The sequence below is a fragment of the Suricata suricatta genome, chromosome 9, assembly GCF_006229205.1.
Source record: "Suricata suricatta isolate VVHF042 chromosome 9, meerkat_22Aug2017_6uvM2_HiC, whole genome shotgun sequence".
Classification (NCBI taxonomy): domain Eukaryota; kingdom Metazoa; phylum Chordata; class Mammalia; order Carnivora; family Herpestidae; genus Suricata; species Suricata suricatta.
In genome coordinates, this window is record NC_043708.1 from 74,494,858 (window position 1) to 74,515,460 (window position 20,603).

The following is a 20,603-nucleotide window of genomic DNA, read 5'->3' on the forward strand; positions in this document are numbered from 1 at the left end:
TATACTGATGTCTTTCAAAACATTAATTAAGCATCTGGCTGAATTTGTCTTGTACATATAGGTTAGGTTAGGGTCATAGTTACACTCCACAGCTACGTCTGCAAGGAAGAGTGGGTGAAAGTGAACTGTTTCAAAATGCTACTTCATATTCTCCTAGGTTTGTAACAAGAAAGAGAGCTTTTGCAGATCAACGTTAACTTAATGAGAAAATATGACCACGGTTTTAGGTAATTAAAACATGAAAAGATATGTAGCCCTGCAGGCTCAACACTCATTTTGCACAGGAAAAATCAATATATACACATAGCCTCTGCACGCAACACTCATGCCCCCCTCTCTCCATTTACCAACGAGTTATTGAACCCATATGACTTGCTATTCTCTGCACTGGAGACTCGGCAATGAACAAAGACTAGAGTGTCCCTGGTGTCACAGAGCATGCATCCAACTAGAAAAACAGTCATAATTACTGACTGGGAGATACTGAGGAAGGAATAAAGAGGGCGATGTGAAATAACTCAGGAAAGAAGGCTGCTCTTAGATTGGAGTCAAGGAAGGCCTTTCTGAGGAAGAAAAGTGAGTTAGCCCTGTGGTCTAAAGAGGAGCTAAGGAGTTTAAAATGTGAAAGGAGAACACTCTAGACAGAGGAAAAACATGTGCCAAGGTCCTGAAGTAGGAAGGCGATTGGGCGAAGAGCCCAAGGGGCAGGAGATGAGGTGGGACAGTGCGGTGCAAGGTCAGGTAGGGCAAGAAGATGAGATTGTATTCCAGGCAGGAGGCTTCTGAAAGACTTTAAGGAGACGACAGACACGATTCCTCCAGGTGCTCTATATGGATAGGTCAGGAGACCATTTAGCGCGTATTTGGAGGCACCAGACACCAAACCAGTGATAGTGGGAGGTGAGGATAATCGGTTGAACCAAAATGATGATGGAAAGCGGCAGCCAGATTCCACTTTTGTTTTGGAATAAGGACAGCGAGGAACCGCTGGGGAGTGGGGACATGTTTGCAGGGGGCTGAGGCATGTGGAGGAAGGGTTATGACCTAGCAAAGCCCTTACAGCAAGACTTTCCACAGGGCCTCACTTGCTTTAACTGGAATGTTTCGGTAGCGCAGCCTTGCAAGAGTCTCAGTGCGGGCTGAGTAATCGTGCCCGTCAAAATAGCCTAATTAGGACACTGGAAAATAAACCTCCCTCCAAGTGGGAGACATTAAAGTTTTTTTTCCTTCCCCATACAAACAAATTCTTTATCCAAACAGCATTTTACACAATGTTGTTTTAAAATTAATTATAGAAATCATAGGAAACCTCCCACTTTCCCATTTTTGAGTACTAAACAATGATACAGGATTAGAACCACGACCGTCCCTTGTGGATGTTTCTACATTAAATGTTATGTAATGGGGCATGCCACATGTGTATTAAGAATATGAACAATGACATTAAAACAAAATTGAGTCATTAGGCTGAAATGTTACTAATCTAGTGAACCTTCAGGAAATAATGACTAAGCCTTGAAATTATTGGTTGAGAACTTCCCAATTCAACTGAAACACAGCAGATTGTGTTAGTGACATATTGAAGCTGTGGGATAGAACTAGAACTTCTTGAGCAGAAAAAAAAAAAGGAGTGTAGAACTTTTTTTTTGCATCTCTCTTCTCCTTGAGCATCCTTCCTGTGAGAAGCTGAATGCCCGGGAGCTGGTACAACAAGCGTATTCTTTGTTACTCACTAGTGAACAGATTCCAAGAACCAGTCAGTGATCCCCTGTGAGGTCTTCTGGCTGGATGTAATTATTCATGAGCTGTCTTGCCAGTTCTGTTTAGTTCTAAAATTTCGCTCACATTTTATTTATTTTTTTTTTACATTTTATCTTTTTTTTCCCATAATATTTTATTGTCAAATTGTTTTCCATACAACATTTTAAAATCTGCTGTCATCTTCTGGATCGAGAGCAAATCAAGAAGGGTGGAGTTCCACAGAGCACCTAAGGAAAACAACCTTTTCTGTTTTTAGATTCCGTTATTAAAAAAGGGGATGATAATTTGGTTATAAATCTTCATCTCATCTCCTCTGATGGCCACAAGACAGTAAAAGGAGAAAGTTACAGAGCAAGACATCAGTGTGCACTGCTCACTGAAGCATCTGTCTCCGATCGTCATTTCACCGTGCTTCGGGGGGAGGAAGGAACGGTTCTGGGCTGCTTGCCAAGACCTGCAAGACCGAAGTCCTGATCTCCAGCAGATGGGGTTGGACAAGAGCTGGTGCCAGGCACACCCGCTGTCCGTGGCTCCTTCCCTCGCTGCCAACATGTCTGGGAAGGGCTCCGACAAACAAGCATGAATGGCGGTGGTCCCCCTAATACCTCTCTCCGGGAGATCCAGACTGACCAGGTCAGAGGAAATAACCAGTGTTAAAATGTAGGCTTGAAGGGGATACTCAAAAGAAATACCTGCAACCCACTTTAGTTATCTGAAGATCTTAAAATGGGATTCCCCCTCATAGAGTTTTAGCGAGTGTCCCAAAGGCAGATCAACAGAGGATGCTAATGCTTGGATCCACTATGAAGATCCATCCAAAAAGTTATGAAACAAATGCAGCTTTAGTCCACCATGTGCCTCCTCCCTGTTAAGAAAGGTAAAGAATGCATTTGGAGACAACTATTGGGGAGAAATGGCAGAGAGTTCTCTCCTATCTGAAGTCAAATGAAGAGTGCTTTAAGAACTATTCAGAAACTTGTAAGTGTGCCCTGGGATTTAGTGAGGGACATGTTTGCCTGGCGACAGATACAGAGAGCCATAGAGCTGGCGGGTGGGGTGGAGAAAGAAAGAGAGAAAGAGACAGAGACAGAGAGAGACAGATAACCTCAGGGAAAGAGCTCCCTTCTGCTCAGGGTGGAACCAAGGACTGTGTTGCCGGAAGGCCAGACAGACCACAAATGAGCCAGCTGTCAGTCATCTCAAAAGAAATTAGCCGAGAGAGGCAAATGACTGATCACAGATCAGAAAGGCGGAGACCAGGGGAGGTGGGAGGCCCGTGCGCAGGGAGGGGAATGTAGAGTAGGGTTTTCGGTCAGCCAGAAGGGAGCAGCCAGCACAGGTGGTAAAAGCCTGTGGTAAAACAACTGATGCTCCGATGCTCTGGCCTGAGGCTCCAAGGAAACTACATCAGGGTCCCAGAGGAGAACGCAGCAGCAGCAGCAGCAGCAGCAGCAGCAGCAGCAGCAGCAGCGATCGCCTAACTGCTACTCCTCATTACACAAAGGCGTGCAGCCAAAGGCAGCTGCATGGACTCCATGGGCTGTGCCCCCTCCCCCAGGCAGGCAGCCCCATCAGGCTCAGTGCAGGGTCCCAGGAAGAGCTGGCTGACCTGGAAGGAGACGAGCCTTGAACTGCAAGCCCAGGTGGGGAAGGCCTCAAACATCAACTGCGTATAAATCTGAGTTATCTTCTAACCAAATAGGTGGAATTTTTAGATGGCCAACAAGATTGTTCTTATTCTTAAAAGGGGCAATAGAGATTACAGAGCATGCCCTAGAACTTACCCAGGGCCAGAAGTTCAGAGGGTGGATCTGGAGGGGAAGCAAGAAAACAACCAAGTGACAGATACCAAGTCTCCTTCTTTTAATAAACCTGGCATCTGGCACTTAAGGTTTATCATTTACATCCTTTGTCTCACTCACAAATGCGAAATTTCCAATTAGGATGTAAATCTCTCTTCTGCAGGTGTTATTCTTCTCTGCTCCTTGGGTTCCACTAAATCTCCCAGCCTCAGAACATGTTAAATTTAAGATAAAAAGGTAATTTGAGAATTGAGTTCACTCAAATTCGTTCTTCTTGATCCTTGGATGTTTCTCTACATCGATGGATTTTTAAAATCAACCTAATTAATCAATTTAATCTCTTCCACCAAAGCACCTGTTATCTTCTGGAATTCTTCCTAGAACTCATGACATTCTCTCAAAGAAGGCTTTTTTCCTCCAAAAGTAATTACAGTAAGTGTGTCCTTCGATTCATCTACCTTGGAGATGAGCAAAATCTTTAGTCAGAGTCTCCTGGGAGACTGAGGTTTTGGAAGATGTGGGGGAATTTTTTATTTACTTGACTGATTTTGCAAACAAAGCAAATTATATTGAAAATTGCTGCTAGCATTTTCAATTTAATCTTTTGAGATGTAGGCATCGTGGATTTACAATTTGCAGAAGAGCCCAGACCACCTACTCCAAGTTCCCAGATTTGAACAACAGACCCGTGAATAAAAAACTACAGTAAAAATCAAGACACAGCTTTGTTATGACACGATGGCTAGGTTTCCTTCTCCACAGCATACTAGCAAACGTGTGACACCACTTGAGTCTGTCTTCTGGGACATCTCATTGCTCTCATCTGCTACTGAAGCCCTCCCAGACAGCGGGGCAGGTGTTCCAAAGAAGAAAGGGATACAGGCTGGGGTTAAGAGGACAAAGAATTAACGAGCTTCGACTGACCTGAAATCAACTCGTAGGTTGGAATTCATAATTGCATCCTCAGTCCCTCTTGCTAAGATGGGAAAACAATCTGAGTTATGCATATTCCCACATTCATCATTCTTTCTGGCCAGTGTTTGATGAAAGCCCAAGGCAATCATCGTGTTCTCCACAGAAGTATATTTATCTCCGTAATAATTTCCACAGCATTGACCACAGCAAGCTGGAAATAGCTAAGCTGTTGGTTACCTGAATTTTGGCCAAGGCTGCTGGATACCAACAGAAAACAAACAGCAACCGCAAAGACCAACCACCTCTGGATGTTGTTGCTTTAACAAATTAGAAAGGGCTGGTAACAGAGCTATGAAAGACCATTAACATAGATCTCTGGGGAATTTATACCTATAAAACATATTCTACTATAGAGATTAACTCATCAATTTTCTGTAAAACAAAAGGTAGCATCCCAAATTCACTCTACCCTATGGCTTCTCTGTCATGCTCTTCATGTGCCTCACGCCATGGTGCCATCTTGCAGGGTGAGACTACCTTTCAATAAAGGTTTGCTGGCATTTAAGTAACTCAACTTTTTGGGTGGTCCCCAAGGTACACATGTTTCATCCCAAATTCTGTCCCCTAACAAGTAGTGTTGTTACACTGTGGGCCTTTTTCATGGATGGCATCCCCAAACAAACCCTGAGAAGAAAACTAAGGAAGCACATTCATAATAGTTAGAAAAGAGAGCACATATTGATTTGTGGATTTTGTTAGTAATTACCCATGTTGCCTTTGACTTCACTGCGCGTAAATCTAATTGAAAAAGGTTTTTTGCTCTGCAATGACTGCTGGCAGGGACATCTTAATCAGGTATTATGAACAACATCATTTGTAATTATACAGATAATTATGGGGTCACAAATTTGAGACTGTGACCTCAGTAAAGACCAGGAAATGGGAGGAAAATGGGGTTGTAGAAGAGAAATCGAATGGAGAAACCATGCCGAAGTTGAAAATAAACATGAGAGACACTTCTGAATGCTTCTATGATGGGGGAAGGATCTCTTTCTAGAATGGCATGACCTTGTACCCTGCTGGAAGAGACACCAAGTATTCTACTATAGGTAAAAGAGTAATTTCTTTTCAATTGTATTATTAGTTTTTTGTATGAGAAATAAAGTTTTGTTGAGCTTTTGAATTTACATTTTGGGGAGCAGTGTAATCCTTTAACATGTATCTTTCAGAGGGCCTCGGCATTTCTGTTCTGCCTTCCTCACCTTGACCACTCATGGTGGAACTTGCCACGGGACCGAGGACCAGAGGACTCCGTCACCAGATCAACTGTGTTATCAAACATATTTACTTTCAATGAGACACTTTAATTAGCTTAGAATTAACATCCTCTCTTACTTTCTGCATAGCTGAATGAAAGCAGTACAGAGAGAGACTTCTGGGTTTCAGCACTGAATCATAGTTTACCAGTTGATGTAAGAGTAAGTATGAGTAGACTGATGCCATTTGCTCACAAATAAAAATCAATCAATAGGCTACTCTCGAACACAGGACCAGCCCTGAGAATGGCCTAAGACATCACGTGAGGGGCTGAATGTACTTTAGTAAAATGTATTTCCCCATGTTCAGGCAATTCCATCTCTCCTCAGATCATATTATGTTCTGAGAACCAAAGACAGGAATATGTTAGAGGTGACATTTTTCTGAGAGAAAGGAGGCCTGAAAGACATCAAGCCCCCGGCTCCATTTTTTAGCTTACCACTCATTCAGGTGCTTTAAGCAAGAGGCTCTCTGAACTAAAGTATCAACTTTCCAAGTCAACACATCTGGACTCTTCAGTTTCTTAAAATCTCTCACCAATCGTGCCTTATAATAAATGGGTTAGACAACTCACTTTTCTTATCCTGGAACTTTGCTTCTCTTTCTCCTGTGCACTCAGAAGGCTGCATGCTCTGCTGACCCAGATGGGAGATGCTAGAAGCATCTTCTACATGTGGAGACATTGGAGTCACCCATTTCTTTACCCGTTAGCTGCAGTTCTTTGCCAAGAGATTTCAGTTTAAGTCCACACACACACACACACACACACAAATAAAATTCACACACTTGAAATCCTATTTTGTTGCTCTGAGGGAGATTAGATGGATGAGTTAATGATTAAAAATCGTTATGCAACATACAGGATTGGATGTACTGTTTCTAAACACAAAATGCTCATGTACCATTAGCCCACACACTAAGAAAGGTCCTTTTCTCCATAGATCTGACTTATATCAGATGAGATGCTTGAGGAGTAGGTGTACTTGCCTTGAAAATAAGTAAAACCCAGCAAGTGGGATGTGGTCAAAACCAACAGAGAAGGAAAGGGCAGTGATGCTGGGTGACCAAGGCCATTAGCTATGTCAGCAAGTGTGGTCCTGGGAAATGAGTGCTCAGAGTAATGTTGTTTCTCCGAAGAAGGTACTGACTCAACACGTGGATGCCCCAGATGCTGTTAGATAATATGTAGATTTCTGTTCATTCTCTTTCTTCCTGGGGAATAAAGTGGGGAGGGTGTACAGTGGCACATGTGCTGGTTCTCCCCTGATTGTCAGGGAATCCCTGTTCCAGTCAGTTCTCTCTGGGCTTCCAGTGTCTCTTTCAATAATGCTCCCTGTTTTCTACATGCTTCTTATGGATATTGGTGAAGAATGGGATGTTATGCCACACTTAAAATGGAAGAATTGAGATGAAATTCTAATGGTATGTCCTTAGCAGAGAGAAACATGGGCAAAGAGCTCACAACTCTAGAATACTGTCCCTGGGGCTTACAGAAGATTCTCTGGCTTGAAACAGTGCTGAGTAGATTTGCAACCCCAATAAGGGTTTACTATAGTTATTCTCCATTTGTTACAGGAATGTCAAACAATAATGTTTAATTTAAATTTATTACATCTACATGAACGTGTTTATAAATACATATGTGTATGTACTAAATATTTCCCACTGTGTATGTCTGCAGACACCATTAGCTTATACTATGTGTATTTGCATATCTGTGTCAAATTCCAAAAGTTAAGTATCATTTCCAAAGGATAATTCTTTATTTCTAAATTATTTAACTGGAATAGAACTCAAATTCTATCCTCTATTAGAAAATACATGAACATGTCTTGGTTTATCAGTCTACCTGAGGTGCTGAGGCCTATCACAGTGCTATCACTTTGGAAATCCATCCCTAAAAATGCTTGGAGCTCCGAGATAGCATCTTTGTGGTCCAAGCTCTAAGTGTCTGCTCTCTACAACTCCCCTCCTTTTATGGCCCTTTCCAAGGGCTTCCATGGAAACCTGTTTGATTTTCACTGTGTTGATTCTAGTTTCCCACTCAATGGATTGTGATCTCTTTAATAAGTAGGGATTGAGAATGACTACAAAAATCTTGGGGAAGAAGAGTCATAAGGGGTCATGCCTTAGAGACATTAAAATGTATTGTCAGACTAAAATAATACAGCATCCAACTTGTTTAAGGAAAGGCACAGAGCAATGAAAACATTAGTTAGCCATAGGATATAGAAAATCAGCTTGTATAGTATAATTCCAATTGAATGTAAAAATATTCAGATGTATGAATAGGGAGGTAATAAGATTGTCTCCAGGTTGTGTGATTTGGGGTTTTGGTATTTCCTTTACTTACATTATTTTTTTAACAGGGAAAAACAAAGAAACAACAGAAAAATTAAGCATCAAAATGTAAATCATATGCTGGGGAAAAAAGATTTGAAACCAATAAGGCAGTATTTTAAATAGTTTTAAAATACAAAAAATTGCCCCCCAAATTAATACCAGATAGGCAGAGAATACAAAAGTAAAATATGGGGTTGAAATAATATGTAAGAACATTAAGCATAAAAAATGCTTAATCACACCAGTAATCAAATAGAAAATTAAAATTTTAAAGTTATAATTTTCTCAAATCAGTAAAAATTAAAAATAACCCATAACAATAAAAGTTAATGAAGACTCAATCAGTTGGACATTCCCATATGTTACTTTAAATGATACTACAAGGCTCAAATTCTTTATCTGAAATTTCTGGAGTTGTGTTTCGGACTTCAGAATTTTTTAGATTTTAAAAAATAAAGTACACATAATATGTACTAAATAGAACCTCCACTCATGTGAGGGGCTGTAGCCCTTAATCAAACACATTAATATTTCTTCAGTTAAACATGTAAATATCCACAAGAAGAGGAACAAATAAAGACTAAAAGCAGCCTCATTTCTGTTGAAGACAGATTTCACCACAAAATGAGTTCAGGTCAGACTCTGCGGTGAAATAAGTTAGGAAAAAATTTACGAGTTTCAGATCTTTTGCGATTCCAAAATTGTTGATAATTATTCCTGAACTGTTCTGTACAATCTTCCTGAAAATCTACTTGGCTATGTGATTATAAATTTATTATTTTTTAATGTTTTTAATGTTTATTTATTCTTGAGAGAGAGCGCAAGTGGGGGGGCCGGGGGGCAGAGAGAGAGAGGGAGACTCACAATTGGCAGCAGGCTCCAGGCTCTGAGCTGTCAGCACAGAGCCCAACGTGGGGCTTGAACTCATGAGCCGTGAGATCATGACCTGAGCCAAAATCGGACACTTAACCGACTGAGCCACCCAGGCGCCCCTATAAATTTGGACTTTAAACACTTCATACCTTTTAACCTACTTCTAGGAAGAACTTAACAGAAATGCAGACAAAGAGTTATGCTCAAGGACATCCATAAAAATTTCATTTATAAAGATAAAAATGGAATCAGCACAAAAGTCTAACAATAAAATAATGGCTATCTTATGGGAAAACGAAATAAAAGGATATTATACAGCTATAAAAATTGTTTTGAAGAGGACACTTAACAAGTCAGGATAAGGTTTATTACGTATGGCTGAATGAAAAATAATCAAGCCATAAAACTTCATATTCAGTATGATGTCAATTAAAAAAGACCCATGGATACCTGGATGACTCGGTCACGTTGTGTCTGGCTCTGGACTTCGACTCAGGTAATGATTTCAGGGTTGTGGGATCAAGCCCCATGTTGGGCTCTGTGCTGAGTGTGTAGCCTGCTTACGATTCTCTCTCTCAAAAAAAAGAAGAAGAAAGAAAAAAGAAGCCCCCAAAATGTGTAAAATAAAAGACTTGAAAGTAAGACTTGAAAACACACCAAAACATTATCAGAGATTATAGTTACTGTTGGGACTGTGAGTGATACTGTCTTATTTAGAACTGTATCTTACAAAGTTTTAATAATGAGCATGTAATTTTTAATATAATGATTAAAACAAGATTCTATGTAAGATTGATCTTATTCGTCTCACTGTGTGAAGACATTATAAAGCCCTTGGCAGAAGGTAGGTGTTCAACAAGTACCCACAGGGTCGGTGATTCTGGATCGGTCTCCTGCTCTCACCATCATTCTGGAGGGCAGGGGGTGGGGGGAGGTCTGGCTCATCGCCTGCACGTCCTGAGGGACATGCCCTTGCTCCCCAGCTCACAGGAGTGTTGGGGAGGTGGGCTACCAGCTACTCTCCACGGAATCACAGCCAGCACTTACTTGACACCTGCGGAGAAGCTCACCACAGGGAAGAAGAGCCCGTCTGTGTTGAAGTTCTCAAACATTCCCTGCACGGGCTGCCCGTTGATGCGGAAAGAGATGCTGGGCACTCCGAGGTCGAGGCAGCAGCTTACCACGTCGTCTGATCTCAGGAGGTGCTGGTTGATGGAGGCCACGACTCTGGGTATGCGGCCTGGTGAGCAAAGAACAAGAAGGCACGTGGGACCCTAGAGAAGGCACTCATGGGCTACCTGCGGGAGGTGGGGGCGCAGGATGGCACGCCAGAGGTCTAGATATGCTACTGCATTTGAACTTCAACTTGGATGTCCTGGGTGAGGGGAGCAATGACAAATGATTTCCTGAGCTTGTGAGGGGGCAGCCTGAGAGGAGTCTCAGAGGAAACGCAAACTGCCAGGAATGAGAACACACATGAATTCAACCCCCTCAACGTGTGCTCAGATTCTGGCCTGGTGTCTGAATTAACCAACAGATGCTCTGCTGGTTGTAGGTTTTGCAGCATGAGTGCGCACGTGTGCAAATGTGTGTGTTTATTCTCAAATGCCCAAAGACCTTGCCCTCTTCCATTTCCTCTAAAAAGATGTCCACTTTAGCAATGGATGCAGGAGGCATCAAAGTGAAGAACAACAAGGTCATCCAGCCATTAAACTATGCAACATAGCTTGTTTGTTTTCCAGAATTCTATCTGCTCATATGTGAAACACATGGTCAGTAGTACACTGTATGGGTGAATTTTGTTGTTACCACATGTCTCTTTTGTAAGACAATTTGCTGTTGCCTGACCTAACTTAGAGTCATGAGAAAATCACCTCTCAGGATTTCTGTGTCACATCATCTCATTCTGGAAGTTCTAACAGTAAATTATTATAACTCCCTCATCCCTCACTAGGTTTACAATTCTATTAGCAAGAAAGCAATGAAGAGGCATAAGTTAGATATTAAAATGACATTTCAGGAAACAAAAATGATAAGAATATATCTTATTTTTTGATTACAGAATATATATTCATTATAAATGTTCATCATAGATAAAAATGTAAAGAAAAAATGTAACTTGATAAAATATGCTTCCACTTTCACACACACATACACACTTCATCTAAATCAGGATTCTGTAGGTTTTGCGATTTGTTTTTCTATTTATCATATTGCAAATATTTGATTGTATAATGGAATATTCATTAGAAACTGCATTTTTAATGGCTTCATCATATGTCATATAGTAATTAAAAACCCCATTAGGATGGGTACGTGAGTTGTTTACAAATTTTGTATGCACATCTATGCTACATAACCTTTCTAACCTCAGCTTAGAACTATTTAATGTTTCTAGTGGTTATTTTTATTCTAGTAGTAGGTTCTAAATTAAGTGGGGGATTTTAAGATAGTAATGGGCACCTGGGATGCTCAGTCAGTTAAGCGGCCAACTTTGGCTCAGGTCATGATCTAGCAATTTGTGCGTTTGAGTCATGCATGGGGCCCTGTGCTGACAGCTCAGAGCCTAGCGTCTGCTTTGGATTCTGTGTCTCCCTCTTTCACTGCTCCTCCCCAGCTTGCACTCTGTCTCGGTCTATGTCTGTCTCAAATAAACGTTAAAAAAAATTTTACAGTGAATCTACTACATTCTTCTTAACAAAACATATTTTAAGTATCCCCTCTGGTTACTGTGAGCTATGGACGAAGCTGTATTGTATTTCCTTCCACCCTTCCGCAAACATGAGTGAGGCTCTTTGTGGTGTGAGATACTGTGCATGGGGCTGGAGATCAAGGGCAGAAGATCCAGCTCCTGCCCGTAAGAAATATAATCTGGTGGGAAGTAAACATTCCAATAAAGAATTACAATTCAGTCTAACTGATGGAATGGAGATGTATACAACGTGATACCTTCTAAAATAGAGGAAGGTGCCAAATCAGCTCAGGAGCATGGGACAAGATTCAAAGATCCACAAGATAAATAAGAGCACTGAGACAGAAGGAATGGTTTATACAAAAGGAATGGAGGACATGCATGGCAAATGGCTAGAGTTGGTGCGGCAGATGTGGGGACAGGTAGGAGCTCGGGGAGGAGATGCAGAACACAGTTGGATCAGACACACAACTTAGACTATTTGCACCACAGCATGCACAATGACACAAACTAACATATCCAATGTACATAAGCCTGGGATGGCCTCAGACTCGGTTTTTGTAACTTTACAACTTGCTTCATTCTTGAGAATGAGAACGGGTTCATTTAAAACAGGACTCTCTAAGCCAAACTTGAAGAGTGCATAGGTTTGACACCTTTCTAACTTCTCTATTTGAGGAGACCAAGTGCTCTTGGTTCCTTTTACCGAGTTGAGGTATCCCAGGTCCCAATTATCTTTTCTTCCTGATCCTAAGTCTGTTATGAAAGGAATCTATGATATTAAAACTCAGCCAATCTTGCTACAATGGTCTAAATTCTCAGTATTGATTTTCCCGTTAAAAAAGCAATCTTTTCTGCTTCAGTTGTTTCTTTTTTCCTTTAGTTTAACTTCTGGATAATATGACTGTAGTCATTTGAAAAAATATCCCAAGAGATTTATGTGAATTTGGGAAAACCAAGAAGCCACTGAAATGCTTGGCTGGTCAACTATTTTTTAAAAAGTTTATTTGAGAGAGAGAGAGAGAGAGAGAGACAGACAGACAGAGAGAGACAGAGCGTGCATGGGGGAGGGGGAAGGAGAGAGAGAGAAAGAGACCAACAGACAGACACGGAATCCAAAGCGGGCTCCAGGCTCCAAGCTGACAGCACAGAGCTGATGCAAGGTTTGAACCCATGACCCATAATTCATTGACCTGAGCTGAAGTTGGATGCCCAACTGACTGAGCCACCCATGCACTCCAGTCAACTAACTTTAAAGGTATTCAGATCCTTGTTGGATAAAAATACAAATTAGAAGGTCCTTTACTCTTCTGAGACTCATATAAACTAGGACAAATTGACAGTGTTGAATTGTGATGCCAGTGGCCTCTCTTCCTAGCCGCTCAAAGTGCACTGCTGGCTTCCCTGCCAGCCCAAGCGTTGGCCAGGAAAGATACAGAGCAGCTTTCACGAGGGATACTCTTCATCTACAGCACTGCTTTGATGCCATCAGAAGCTGAGTGCCAAGCTTTATTTAGCCTTTAATATGCCAGTTGCCAAGTGCCTTCCTGAGGAATGGCAGCTGAGAGCCTTCCTCCTGTCTAGCCTCCTCCCTTGGTGGAAAACCACCACCAGGATGGGCAATTATATCCTTGTGGTAAATGCCACTGCCTTTTACAAAACTCCTTTATTCTAAGAGAATGGGCACCGAGTAGAAGCTGCTGCTGGAACACAAAGATCATCAATAGGCAAAGTGAAATCATGGTTTGAGCCTATTTTTAAAACATATGCAGAATACAGAGTTGGGACTGATATTATCTCGAAACTAAAGGCAGACAGTGGATAATTACTGGATAGGAAGCATATACTTAGTACTTAGAGCAATGGCTTGGGAAGTCTATTTGAATAAAAAAAAGTCCATTTCATATAATATTCATGTTGTAAAACTTCATCTGATAAGGTATATTTAGTTTTAAAATGGGAATAGTGTGAAGATTTTCCAACTAGAAAACAAGGGAATTGTGCAATGGGCTTTTACACGCTGTTTTATAAATCTGTCCCATCGGCAGGAAGAAATCTCTAACCCCGTGAGAGACGTCAAGGCTCCGAATGGTTCAGAAGGGTCCTGTACTTCACATTTAAACAAGATACTTGTCCTTTAAATTGCTCTGTAGTGAGGGGGCCTTGGGGTGGGGAGCAGAAGTGGAATCACAGAGGGGTGAGTTTAAATACCAACTCTTTGCCTGTGACCTGAACCTGGGCATATGATTTTACCAGAAAATCAGCTTCCATATCTATAAAATGGGTCCTGTGATGCCCACACTGATGCTTCTAAGAGTTGTTTGTAAGGTGCCGTGGTTATTCCTAGATCTTCAGTGAAACCCGTGCCTGGCGCCCCGTGCGCCCCTCACAGGGGTACGTAACACGCAGCGACCGATGGGTGTTTCTAGAACCAGACTCCCTGGGCTGGAGTTCTGGCTCTGTCACTTACTGTGTGACCTTGGGCAAATCACTTACCTTTGTTGACTCAAGTTTCTTCATCTCTCATGTGAAAATAGTATCATAAGGTTGAGGTTTGAATGAATTATTTCCTAAAGAGGGATGAGAAGTATGCCTGACATGTACCATCATTGCTCTTGTTTCTGTAACTCTAGAAACTTCAGTTACTAGGCTAATAGTAGAGAAGAACGCCAGAACACTGTAGGAATGTCTTTGGTCACATTAGGAAAAAGTAACACTATGGAATATCATACTGTTGAGGGCTGAGTCCAGAAAGCAATTTGATAAGTCACTGTATTAATAAAATCAGTGACTCTTTATTGAAGATATGCTCAAAAAGAGTCACTTTCAAATATGTTTGATGTATGTGACCCTTTAGAACAACCAACAGAAGGACGATTTTGTAGAAAGGAAACCAAAGTAGTTACAGAGTCTGTCTCCTTATAAGAACTATAATCCTAGAGACCACCCACCCAAAGAGGCTTGGGAGTCCTGTGGCCTCACCTTGTCTGAAGAAACTGCCCCTGACTCAGAAGCCTGGGCCTACCTGAAGGTCCCAGGAAGCTCAGAAAGGCCATTCCAAAGCATCATTTTAAGATAAAGGAAAATTCACTTTATCATAGGCTGCACATCTTCAAATTAACCCAAGGATATATTATTGCAGGGTTTAGCCACTTCTGATGAATAATGTGGGCAACTGGAAACACTGAGGCTCAGCACTTCCCCTGGCCCAGGCACTGCAGAGTTTGGCACTATAGCGTAAACACAAACAGTTTGGCATTCAGAAGGAGAGAAGATCCAAACACGAAGAAATGCCAGTGTTGTTCAACCCCTCCTTGGATCCTCTCTGCATAGCGCCAGGGCTGGAAGGGTCTGAGTCACAGTGCAGTGTCTCAACAATCAGCGCTGGGACTCATCTAGGGAGGCAGACAGGTAAAGGCCCTCTTGTACAAATGTGACTGGTGAGCTAAATGATCTCAAAGTTTAAAAATATTAAAAGTCCTAATAAATCAGGAAATGCAATTTTACTCCACTTATTTCCTGCATCACTTATCACTCGGGAAGGTAAATTCCTCTGCTTATTCCAATTGCACAAGGGAAAAAGGGAAACGCAGATGCAGATTTCTTCCTGTGCAACCCCCTCCCCCCAAGCCAGGAACATACTACAGGTAGCTCTGAGCTGAATTCATCCCAATGGCAGCCCGAAAGGCTGCATGAAGGCTACGTCAGGAGAGGGACAGCCATGCCAGGAGCAGAAAAGAGCCCATCCTCAGAAAGGAAACTCCCAGTGGCTAAGCTCACTCGGGAACCTGTCAGGTGGGTTAAGATGAGAGCTATTTCTACAGCTGATGCTTGAAAATGGCTTCACAGACTTCACAGACCTATCAAGACTGTTTTTTCCTTACATAGAGGAAAAGCTCATTCATAATTCCAGGATGTCACTTGAAACTTCCCTTCCCAGGGTGCCTGGGTGGCTCAGTTGGTTGAGTGTCCGACTTTGGCTCAAGTCATGATCTTACCATTTGTGAGTTCGAGCCTTGCATAGGGCTCTGTGCTGACAGCTCGGAGCCTGGAGCCTGCTTTAGATTCTGTGTCTCCCTCTCCCTCTCTGCCCCTCCCCTGCTTGCACTCTGTCTCAGTCTCTCAATAATAAATAAATGTTAAAAAAAAATTTAAAAAGAAAGAAAAGGAACTTCCTTTCCCATTCAGCATGGGACTCAGGTATTCCCCTAAGGATGGGGCTGCTCTCCTGGTCTCCAGTGAGGTATCCACAGCTCTAAACATTGTCTTTATGATTACAGTGGACCTCATAGGCAATGAGGGATGGGAAATCAAATTTACTGGGCAACTAGCATGTGTCATGAACTTCATGTTCCTTACCTCATTTAAAATTCCTAAGAGCCTATATGTCCTCATTTAATCTGAGAAAACCAAGTCTCCGAGCCCAGTGTCAAAAAAATCAGTAAACAGAAGAGCTGGAATTCAAACCCAGGCACAACTGGAAATCCGTGCTGTTTCTTCTTGACTCTCCAGTGACTAAGCGTTAGGGGCACTATAATTCCTACCAATGAGGACAATATCTATTATGCTTTCATAAGTACATTAAAGATCGGTTCAAGGGGGCAGCTTAATTTATGCATAAATATAAGTTTAAAGTTAATGGACTTGGGCATTTATATCTCAAGGAAAGGAGAAAAATTATCATGAAAAATTCCCAGTATCTCTCCCTAGCCACCCTCCATTACATCCCGCAGTAAGCTGGAGTATAGTTTCCATTTCATTTCTTCATCCAACAATTATCCTTTCATCAGACAGTCTGAGGTACATTGGTGTCCTGGTGGGAGCCATTAACAGAAACCTTATTTCTTCAGCTGGAACACATGTTGGCATATTTACCCACAGTGTCTTCTGCCAGAGATATATATGTTCCCCGTGTGCTGGTTGGGGAATTCAGAATGATGCCAGACCCAAAGAAGCTTTGTGTTTCAATGAGCACGAGACATGTAAATCTTGTAGACACCAACAGGTCTCTCCACATCTCATCAGATGCTGAGGACTGAGCGGGTGAGGGTCTCTAAATGTACCTATATGTGGGATTATATTATTAAGTGTGGATAATGTTCAGAGAGCCACAATCAGCTTTTGAAATGCTAAGTCCCAAGTCCCTTCTCCCTATCACCAGAGGGGCCAATGTTCATGATGACTGGTGTGGGCTTGGTGTATCTGGCCTCCCAGTCTTCTGAGGAGAAGGGAGTTTGAGGGGTGATGGGCACACGGCATGCTCCTGGAATGATACACAATTAGATGGATATTTGAGTTGTGAAATGCAAACAGCAGCCTTTTCCAGATGCACTGGCTTCTCTGTTTCCTGATCATGGATGCATTCATTCCGTGAATTTTACGAAGGGATACACTATGTGCCCCACGCAGTGCTACAAAATGTGGAAGGACTAAGTAACACGTTTCCTTTGACAATGGTTAGTTTCTCTTTGGAACAAGGGTCCGGTGTGCTTCATCCAACAGTCTAGGGATCTCCATATTTCCTTAACCAATCACCGGGCAGAGTTGTCTCCAGTGTAGCCTGGGATCCAAGTGTCTCCTGGGTGACGGTGACGAGAAGACAGAAGAGGACCAGCCATCGGCAGACGGTAGGGGAATGATGTTCTCAAGTCAGTCCCGCTCATTCCCTCTCACAGATTCAACCCTACCCAACTCAGGCGATGCAGATGTGTGTAAGCATAAGAACTCTTTCTTTTCAAATCACTTCCCCAGAGGCAGCTTTCTGAGAACCTCATGACATGTGATAACAACCTACACCTCAGGTGACTACTGTATAGCCACAGGCACAGTGGCTCCGTGAACCAAGGAGGGGAGATGCACCCTCACTCCCCATGACGACGGCACTGGCAAAGCAAGGGTGGGAGGATAAGAGAAAGGCAAGACAAGGCTTTCACATCACTCTCACTCATCATTCTGCCATTTTGCAGCTGCCTCTGTCCGCACCATGCTGTCCCCAGGACACACAGAGTTTTTTCTTCCCACAAATGATCCAGGATAAATGTATCAGTAAGTAAGTGGACATCATTCCTAACAGCTTTTAAATGTTTATACTGAATGTACAACAGCATAAAAAATTACAAAACAAACAAACCCATGCTGACCAACTGAAAATACAGACCAATTGCAAGTAATGTAATCAGAGCCTGTGGTGATGGTTTTAGCCTGAAAGCAAAGGGAAAAAGGAAAATGTGATGGGTTACATAGTTCCCAGTTACAAAGGAAAATATTAACATATAAGTTTGTGTTGTAGAGACAAACTTTTCCACCGTATAGGACTTGGGGAAGAATGTGTGTCACGGTTTCTTATGTAAGAGGCATGCTTGTGAGAGGGACTTCTGTAAGGGACACCGTGACTCCAATTTCACAAAAGATACAGATACAACATGCTGTGGACAATAGACAGAAGAGGTAGAGCTCTAGTTCTATGGGGAAAGCCTGAAGATTAGCCTTGCATTTTCATCCAGGCCGACACTAACCCATTCCCCCGGGCACAAGCCACAGACATGCTTGGGGGAAAGCATCAGTGGAGTTTTAAAAAGGAAGTTGCTATTTTTTTTTAAGTGATTGGCATTTACGATGCGCCCAGAACTGATTCAGGCAGTCTGTAAAGTGTATCTTGAAGCAACATGCTGCACTGACCTAATGATGGGCTTGTAGTCAGATCTGGATCCTTCTCAGTGTGACTGTGAATACATTACTTAAACATCTTTGTGCCGGTTCCACATGCATCACATGAGGTCAATATTATCTACATTAAGGGCTCATTGTACAAACAAAGTGAGAGGAAAATATACAAAAGATACGTAAGCTCACTGCCCAGTAAACAAATGCGAGTCTCTTTCCCTGTTTGACTACATAGCCCTGAACATCCTTGGCAGTAGGGATTGTGCAGACAGAGTCACTGAGCTTGGGAACCGTTAACTGATACACACTAGATCACACAGCTGGAAGTGCGAGACATGGCGGAAAAGCAGGACGGTCTCATTTTAGACCTGATGTGCTTTCCACTTAAGCATCTAATTAGTGGAGACTCTTGATTCTGTATCCTTTCTATAGAAAATGACCATTGCAGCATGAACAATTTAAGGCCCCATCATCTCCAGTAAGGGAAAAGGGGCCAAAGCTTTGGTAAGGTACTCACCTGACCAAAGGTGAAGACCGTCAAAGCCATAGGAATACAGGTCGTCGCCAACACCATTGCCTCCCCATCCTTCTCCTCCTCCGGGATATGGAGCGTAGCCTGAGGAAGACGCCCAGCCCACCCGCAGGTGTGTGGGCTCGGCTGTTAGGAAGGGGTCCACCTGGTCGATGATGAGCTCGAAGTACCACTTCTTGTACTGTGCTGAGCCCTCAGCAACTCCCAGGAAGATGTTTGGCCGAATGCTGAAATTAAATGTGGGACAGGTGGCGTGTGCAGACTCTCAAGCACTGAGAAAAACACCAAGTGAGTTGAATGGGCCACAGGACGCACTGTCAACTGAAGGCAAGAGCATTATTATTCTAAAATAAGAAAAGCTTAGAGCTATGGTCAAGTCCTCAGGGGAAGGTGTCAGGACACATTAACTATTTAAAAATACAGAGAACCTCTTTGTTCCATTCAAGGCAAAGCAGCATTTACTGAGTGTCCACCATGGGTAAAAGATGCTGAAAATGTCATAGAACCGCATAACTATAAATCCTTGTGTCTTTCTGTAAGTGGAAGGGAAAACTTAATCAAGCGCCATCTCCTGGGAAATTGGTTCAAACTCCCCTTCTCCCACAGCAGCAGATTTGTCACCTCAGCATGACTAATAACAGTGGCCTCTGGAAAGCATTAAAAAGATCACTATTAGAAATAAGCCAGACCCGGGGCACGTGGGTGGCTCGGGTGAGAGTCTGACTCCTGGTTGTGGCTCAGGTCATGATCTCATGGTTGATGGGACTGAGCCTTCAACGAGCTCTGCGCTGGGCATGGAGCCCACTTAAGATTCTCGCCCCATCTCTCTGCCCCTCCCCCACTCGGATTCCTTCTCCTTCCCTCTCCAAAGGAAGAAGGAAAAGAAAGGAAGAAGGAAGCCAAACAAAGACACACACTGCATGGAACTATTTAGACATGGAATCTTAAAAAAAAAAAAAAAAAAAAAAAAAAAAGCCAAACTTCTCGAGAGTAGGAAAGCGGTTGCCAGAAGCAGAGGTATGGGGTGGAAAAAACAGGGGTTAGTGAAAAAGATACAGACATTCACTTAGAAGATGCACATGGTAGAAGGATGTAATGTGTAACATGGTAACTGCAGGTGGTAACACTACTGCATCACTAAAATGTGCCAAGAGAGAACTTAAGTGCTCTCTCACACACAAACAAGATAAATCCATGATGTGACAGATGTGTTCCTCAACTTGATGGGGCATAATGTATATGTCTATTAAATCATCATATTCTCCACTTTAAATATCCCTTAATTTTGTCAATTATACTTCAGTGAAGAACGCTGAAAAAAAATTCATTTCAAGACAGCAGAAAAAGGGAAAAGGGAAGAGAAGTCACTCTCCCTTAGCCAACCTTGTTAAGGGCTGGATGACTTAATGTACCCAGAAAAAGTGGTAAAAAGCTTGGAACAAACCATTTAGAGTGTTTCAGGTTGGAACACTCTTCTTAGATTGCTACTGTTCTGGCCTGGGGCTGTGTCCCACCTTCGGTGGGCCAGGGAAAACCAGGCTGGTACCAAATTCCTTCTACACTCCACAGTTGTTCTTCCCCCAACTTGTAGATTACAGAGTGGGCCTGGGTAGAAAATAGCTAAAGAACCTCAGGCCTGATGCAAGTCCGGTGCGTTCACATGACTCACATAGGACTGCATGCGTGGACCAGCAGGCTAGGATTC

General features: G+C 42.5%; 1 protein-coding gene across 1 annotated transcript in view; it reads right to left on the reverse strand.

Annotated features, from left to right (window-relative positions):
- RYR3 (ryanodine receptor 3) overlaps positions 1-20,603 on the reverse strand; it is a 349,369-nt gene that overhangs the window by 214,010 nt on the left and 114,756 nt on the right. The window contains exons 18-19 of the mRNA XM_029952228.1: positions 18,884-19,125; positions 10,059-10,251 (exon numbers count right to left, since the gene is read on the reverse strand). Of these exons, the coding sequence (XP_029808088.1) occupies positions 10,059-10,251; positions 18,884-19,125 (435 nt within the window). The remainder of the gene's footprint in view (positions 1-10,058; positions 10,252-18,883; positions 19,126-20,603) is intronic.